Source organism: the organism of the source record quoted next, unplaced genomic scaffold (genome assembly GCF_019419815.1).
Source record: "Pyrus x bretschneideri cultivar Hongxiangsu unplaced genomic scaffold, Pyrus_bretschneideri_v1 Contig25, whole genome shotgun sequence".
In the NCBI taxonomy this organism is placed as follows: domain Eukaryota; kingdom Viridiplantae; phylum Streptophyta; class Magnoliopsida; order Rosales; family Rosaceae; genus Pyrus; species Pyrus x bretschneideri.
Window position 1 is genome coordinate 3,691,868 of NW_025999557.1, and position 8,133 is coordinate 3,700,000.

An 8,133-nucleotide genomic window follows, 5' to 3' on the forward strand; every position below is an offset into this window, starting at 1 on the left:
CTAATATTTGGTATTAGAGCCCCATCACGGGGCCTGATCAAAAAGTCTGAAACACAGTCACTAGTTCAGCGTGTAGGAGTAACGACATGGCAACTGAGAGCAGTTTTGTGTAGCCTGCTATCCGAAAGTTTGGTGGACACTATGATCACTGGAGCATGCTTATGGAGAATTTCCTACGATCGAAGGAATATTGGAGCTTGGTGGAAACTGGGATCCTTGCAGCTGAAACAGCAAAAGGGATGGATCTCACTAAGGTACAGAAGACTACAATTGACGATCAAAAGCTGGAAGATCTGAAGGCAAAGAACTACCTGTTCCAAGCTATTGATCGATCAATTTTGGAGACAATCTTGAAGAAAGACACTGCAAAGGATATTTGGGACTCTTTGAAGCATAAGTATCAAGGCACATCATGAGTCCAGCGTGCCCAGTTGCAAACTCTTCGCAAAGAGTTTGAAGTGCTTCATATGAAGGTTAGAGAATCGGTGAACAAAAACTTTGGAAGAACTCTCATCACAGCCAATAAGATGAGTATTCATGGAGAAAAGATGGATGACGTGGTGATCATTAAGAAGATTTTGGGACCCATGCCTTAAAAGTATGATTATGTTGTGTCCTTTATTAAGGAGATCAAGACAACATAATGTGCACTTCGGGTTTCGTGTTCATGATGGGCTCAGGAGCAGTGTCTTAGTCATCGAAGAAGCATCATGTGGTTACTCTATCTACCACAAAAGCAGAGTTTATTTTTGCCACGTCAAGTACTTGTCAAGTAGTGTGGTTGAGGAGAAATTTACAACAACTTAAACATGATCAATGCAAGGCTACAGTGGTGTATTGCGACATGTTTTAGCAATAAACTTTCCAAGAATCTAGTGATGTATGGTCTCACCAATGAGGAAATGAAAACAAACATCTATATGTTTACTATAACCATGCATCACTGGATTCTTGGAAAGTTTAATTGCCAGAACATTGTTGCAATACACCACTGTAGCCTTTCATTGATCATGTTTATTTGCTGTAAAATTCTCCTCAACCACATTGCTTGACAAGCACTTAACATAGCCGAAATAAACTCTGCTTCTGTGCTAGATAGAGTAACCATATATATATATATATATATATATTGTTGCTTCGCTGACCAAAACACTGCTTCTAACCCGAAGTGCTCATTTTGTCGTCCTGATCTCCTTAATACAGCAGACAACATAATTATACTTTAGAGTCATGGATCTCAAAATCTTCTCAATGATCACCACGTCATCCATGTTTTCTCCATGAATTCACATCTTATTGGTTGTGATGAGAGTTCTTCCTAAGTAATCGTTCACCGATTCTCCAACCTTCATGTGAAGCACTTCAAACTCTTTGCAAAGAGCTTGCAACTGGGTACGCTTGACTCGTGTTGTACCTTGTTTGCTTCAAAGAGTCCCAAATATCCTTTGCAGTGTCCTTCTTCAAGATTGTCTCCAAAATGGATCGATCAATAGCTTGGAACAAGTAGTTCTTAGCCTTTAGGTCTTTCAGCTTTTGATCGTCAATTGTTTTCTTATGTACCTCAGTGAGATCCATCCTTTCTGCTGCTACAGATGCAGAGATCCCAATTTCGACCAAACTCCAATATTCCTTGGACCGTAAGAAATTCTCCATAAGTATACTCCAATGATCATAGTGTCCATCAAACTTTCGGATAACAGGCTGCACAAAACTGCTCTAAGTTGCCATGTCATTACTCCTTCATGCTGAACTAGTGACTATGTTTCAGACTTTTTGATCAGGTCTCGAGATGGGGCTCTAATACCAGATATCAAAACCATAAAGAACAACAAAGAACTTTGCAAAACGGAAGCTTGATATTACACTTAATTGCTAGGAGAACTTTCTCATTGAATTCAAACGTAGCAGTGGCTATTAAATAGCTTTACAATGAAACTGAAAAGAAAATAACAACCCTAGGATCGTGGTATTTGACTAAGTCTAAAACAGAAAATGCAACAAAGGTGTCCCTCAAGAATAGGGATTATTATCCATTCTTACAACAAACACTAAGAACTAGGACGTTACCCTAACGACTAGAAAACCCTAACAACTTTAACAATAATCACGTGATCAATTGGCTTTTACAAACACTTGGCCTAATTATGCTTTTGGAAATTATTTCTTCTTGATACTTCTCAACCATGATTTCTTTGAAAAGCAATTTTGGACGACAAAATGATCCACCGAAAACTCCCTGATCTATTGCCTAATCTCTTAAAGATTGTAATTTTAGACTGGGATAGTTGTTGACTAATCTCTTTGTCACAAGCTATTGCATATGTGACGCTCTTTTTTCTCTATCTCAAAATTTGTCCACATGGTTTTCTACAGAAAGATTTTTTATCTAGACCCATATAAAAATGTGTAATGCTATAGTTGAAGTATCGATATTTTGGAGGGCGTTGTGTTTATAGTTCTCAAGCCAAAGTTGGTAATGTATATTTGGTTTCTTTATGCCTTGTGATACTACTTTCCTAGAAACAATCTTTTATAAATAAATCTTGAATTTCTGAACTCCACGTTTTAATTTTGTGCTATCTTATAATGTTATAAATAAATTTTTCTAAAAAAAAAAAAAGAAAAAAAAAAGATTACTCTCTCGATCGTGCCCCAGAGAAAGTTGTGAGACAATCAACGGCACAGGCCGACACTTGCCGATGTTTTCGGCTTCAAATCTCGCAATTAACTTTCCAAAATGACCCGTATAACCCTGGGAACATTCGCTCCTGTCATCCTTCGTTGTGGCGTTGCGGGTGGGACACAAAAATCGGAGTAAGATTGGAAGTGGGGAAACCTTGACTTAAAAAAAGCTTTAACCTTCACTCTACTTTCCACGATACATGCGATGCATCCTAGTTTGAATTTAGAAGCAAAGCTCCAAATTCAAGTTTCAAGAGTGTTATTGACGTTGATGTGGGGATTTCGCCTGGTAAATTAATGTATAGTTACCAATGACTTGGAGATTCTGTAGTCATGATTAATTTAATGAGGTATGGACTTATTTTCATCGTTTGATACATTGAATTAAAGATTTACTATACTATTTGATTGGTTTTGATACACACCCTATGATAAATCGTTTTCAATTCATACTTCATATGCTAATATACTGTAGAAAAAACCGCTTAATATGCCATGACTCATTTTCATCAACTAATATACTAATTTAAAGATTTACTATACTATTTGATTGACTTAAATACACACCACATGATAAGTTGTGTGCAGTTCATACGTAATATGTTAATATACTTTTTTTTTTAATCGCTTAATAAAAGAAATAATTTGTAGCTATTAATTGATATATATATATATATATATATATATATTACTATTTTTAATCAGCGTGACACCTGAAACACATCACCCAACCAGTCTAACCGTTATATACACACAGTGATATATATTTTTTTTACTTGGCAATCATTTTCAAATTTGGGTTTTATTTGAATGTTGAGAATTAGGTGGGTTTTTATCTAAGAAATAAGAGTTATAAGGATTTATATCTAAAGAACCCTTCTTTTTATAGTAAAAATAGTAGTTTAGTAGAAAATAATTGATTGTAGACAACTTGTTCAAAGCATCTATTGATTATGTGAATTCTTGTTGGCCTCCTAGTCTTGTTCACATTATGATTACAAATTTACAATGGCACACGATGAAACGACTTCAAAGTCTAAACGCACCACAAATAAGGGACTCTCATTCTCGTTATCTTTGTTGGGACAAAATTTACCCTAAAAAAAAACCTATTTTCTAACATCATATTTTATTTTCAGAGTCGTCATGATGCAAGTTTCAGGAAAACTCCATTAAGTGGAATTGAAGGCTCCACAATCAATTATTTTCTACTAAAGTACTACACACACACACACAGAGATATATATATATATATATATATATATATATATATATATATCATACTTTACGAATTATCATCATTGTATTTCACATATAAATCTCAATTTGTTCAACCTCTAACATACAAAGATCATATGGTCAGGAAAAGAAAGATTACATGACAATGAAAAAGAAACTATAGCTCCACTTGCAGAACAAACTAAAAATTTGACAAAATAATTAAAATGCAACACGTTACTAAACTAAGAACTATTAAATTATATGAGTCATTTTAGTTTTGGTCTCTAGTCAACCTAATTTTTTTTTTTTGAGTAAACGATATTATCTACACTAAGGGAGTGGAGGAGTGGCTAAGTCTCACATTGGGCTAGCAATAATGTGGTTCAAATTCGCCTTTAGCGAGAATTGAATCTAAGACATCTCACTTACAAGTGAAGAGAAATATTACTATATTGTAGTACTAAGTGGATAGTCAACCTAATTGTTAGAATGAAACTTTATTTGTTTAAATAGTTTGATCAAGGTCCCTAGCATTATTTAAGGGATTTAACTCATGCATTTATGCATTTAATACCCACGAAATTTTATTTGAACCCATGTAACCTCTTTCTACACCTAACTTACTCGCTACACCCATTATTTTTAATTAAAGAATTAATATCTTTTTAAACCCAAATTTATTACCTAAATTACTCTCCCATACCCAATTCAATATGTTAATTTATCTTTACACTCATTATAAAAGAGAGACTTAGGATGCGGTCCCTAATTACCAATGTTCTTTGACTAAAACCTTGGTGGTTTTCAGTTTGTGATTGAAGTCCTGACATTAATATAATAATGTATTTCTATGTAGGTTATTATATTTTTAAATTAAAAATTAAAATTTGTAGTTGTAGTTGTTTATATTAATGAGATTTTAAATAAAATCCATAATTTATGAGATTAAAAATATTAAAGGATAAATTAGACTCTCCAAGATATTGTGTTTATATATATATATATATATATATATATATATATATATATATATAAACATGGTACGTTCGTAAAGTTAACCAAAAAACTATTGTACCAAAACATGGGTACATTTTTCAAAAACACAAAAAATAAAAATAAAAGATACTAGGCTTAATAACATCACGAAATTTCTTCCATTAAAATTGACATGGATACATTCTCAAATCAATGAAATAGAATGTACCCATATAAGTTTAAAAACTAGATTAGAACAAAATTGAATGGATTATATATATATATATATATATAAAAATAGAGGGTACAGTACAAAAAACTACCTCAACTATTGGTCTCACGACACTTTCATACCTCATCTTTTAAATTGACAATGACATATCTCATCTTATGAATTTGTGCCAATGTCATACCTCCATCAGTTTTTCTATTAATTTCTCAGTTAAATGCTGACGTTGCTTGATTCAGGATCCATTTTTTATTAAAAAATTATTAAAAACTAAAAAAGAACATTTAATATTTTTAAAATATTAAAATTATAAAGAAAAGTGGGGTCTGGATCAAGCCACGTCAGCATTTAACTGACAAATTAACGGCAGGCTAACGAAATGTATAACATTAGCACAATTTCATAAGATGAGGTATGACATTGTCAATTTTAAAAGATGAGGTATGAAAGTGTTGTGAGACCTATAGTTGAGGTAGTTTTTTATACTTTACCCCAAAAAAAAAGGGTACATTTATATTGAAAAAAGGTACATTTTACATATAGCAAATTGGTATATTTAAGAAAGGGTACATTTAAGATTAAAAATTTGAAAATCTTTTCATAAAAAATTAATGGGTAAAACTTATTCTAATCTTTTTTTTTTTTTTTGGAAATGTTTTGCATTTAAAATTAATTAGGAGTTTAATAAGGATGTGAGTATTAAATTCTAAATCAATTACTAATTTTTGTTTTAAAAAAAATTATGTAACTGATATGTAAATTCAATAATACATTCATGATGAATGTAAAACAAGGATTTGAAGACTAAATCCCAACTAACTAAAGCAAAACATGCAAATTGAAATAAAAAAAAAATACATGTTTTTACAAATGACGTGATCGAGGTACTTTGTAACTCGAGTTTACCTTTCCATGGAAATAGGAGCTCTTCAACTTCAAATTAAAGAGGAACTATCTTGTAAGTGAGTATTTATCATTAATAACCAAAATTTAACACTCAAATTCATAAATGTCATTCTTTATAAAAACTCTCAAATATATCAGAAAACTCACATAGGAGAAAAAGAGAAACTATCCCGTACTGCCATATGGTTGAGCCAATGATGAAGACAGTAGGAGAAAAAGAGTGATTCGCCCCCCCCTCCCCTTCCCCTCCCATAGTCTTGTACCCATGAGAAAGGCTTTTAATGGTACCTTCATTGTTGGCAGCAATTTTTGTTTTTGGTGGTTACGACAAGGAAGTTGGGAACGATGATATGGATGAGGACTGTCTAGATCTTATTGCTTATCGTTGTTGGTTCTTGGCTAACCCAGAATTTTTTACTTTACGTTTATTTGGTTTTAATTATGAGGGTATTTAAGTTTATTTAAGTGGATTTTCTGTTATTTTTTTAATGATTTTATTAAAAAAAATGACATTTATGAAATTGAGTGTTAAATTTTGGCTATTATTGATAAAAACTCCTCCTCTGTGGTACGTTCTTAAAAGTAGCCTACATCAGATCAATGTGGTACTTTCTTAAAAGTAGCCCACATCAAATCAACGTATAGTGAAAACTGCGCCATGACAAATAACGTTTCCGGCAAGCAAGTGATCGCGTAAACGGATAACGCAATGTGCGCAAAAACAAATCAACATGGAAGCTATAGACACAAACAGTGACATTAACCCTGCCAAAAGGTTTCTAGGCAGGGCCTCTACGATGATCATTTCAAGTGGGTAAGATTGCCGGTTTAAGATGATCATGCCAGAGAATTAGGCCATCTTCAACCGAAGGATCCAGAGGGTCAGAAGGCTGAAAATAGTCCGAAAACCGTCTCCAACTGAGGGCTAGGCCAAAGGGCTCATGGGCCCCACGAAATCTGAAAAGGCCAAAAGGCTGGCCAAAAATGTGAGCATTCTTGTCAGATATAACCGACAATATTATTATTGATCCTGTCGGTTATATCCGACATGAATGTTTAAACAAATTTTTGAATCCAACGGCTAGCTAACGCTAGTTATCGTTGGATTCAATTTTTTTTTTAATTTTTTTTTTGGTTTTTTGGGCCTTTTTTTTTAATTCTTAAAAATTCTAATTTTTTTTCCTATAAACACCTAAACCATTCATTCACCATTCCTCACAAATTTTTCACCATTCCTACACCATTTCAATTCTCATATTTTCTTACCTCTTTCAAAAATCTTTCCTTCAATGTTGATTATGGATATTAAATTTAAGTTGTTGTAGTTTTAAAATTTAAGTTAATGTTGTTTTTGAATTTATTTTGTAGTTTTTAAATTTAAGTTGTAGTTTTTAAAATTTAAGTTGTAGTTTTTAAATATAACTTGTAGTTTTTAAATTTAAGTTGTTATTGTTTTTAAATTTAAGTTGTTGTAGTTTTTAAATTTAAATAATAAATTATGTTTGGCCCTTTGGCCCTCGGTTGGAGACGGTTTTTTGTGACAGGGCTAAAACGAGTCATATGGCCCTCGGTTGGAGATGAAGGCCAATATGGACATGTACTGTTCATTAAAATATTAATATCTTGGAGGGTCAGAGGGTTAAAACAAGTCATCTGGTCAGCCTTCAGTTGGAGATAGCCTTACTTGATTTACAGACTTGAAAGATGAAAATAATTTATCCCTTGAAAGATGAAAATAATTTATCCCGCTTCTTTTTTTTTCTTTATATATATATGTGTGTGTGTGTGTGTGTGTGTGTGTGTGTGTGTGAAAAGTAGTGTGGCTGACGATCACCAGGATATAGTGTACGCATAAGAAGGCATCTTTTAGCGTGGTCTGGAGAGCAGCCTAGAAGTTCAGAAGCAAAAATAAACAACATAAGAGTGCTTTGTTACAATTTACTCATTGAAGTTTGTATTAACTCAAAGTAGGATATATATCAACAACTAGAAATGTCACTCGAGAAAAATTTACTATTACATGTAAATGAAGCCTCAACTCAAAGAGGAGCTACCCTTGTGACTCCGCTGTCGAATGGAACCTTTTTAAAGTTAGCCAATATCATGTTAAAATACAATGG

General features: G+C 32.9%; 1 protein-coding gene across 1 annotated transcript in view; it reads right to left on the reverse strand.

The window, feature by feature from the left end:
* Positions 1-7,945: 7,945 nt before the first annotated feature.
* Positions 7,946-8,133, reverse strand: part of LOC125478502 — an 8,036-nt gene continuing 7,848 nt past the window's right edge. Inside the window, exon 8 of the mRNA XM_048586688.1 lies at positions 7,946-8,133. This exon is cut by the window's right edge and continues 537 nt beyond it. Within this exon, the coding sequence (XP_048442645.1) occupies positions 8,053-8,133 (81 nt within the window). The 3' untranslated portion in view covers positions 7,946-8,052.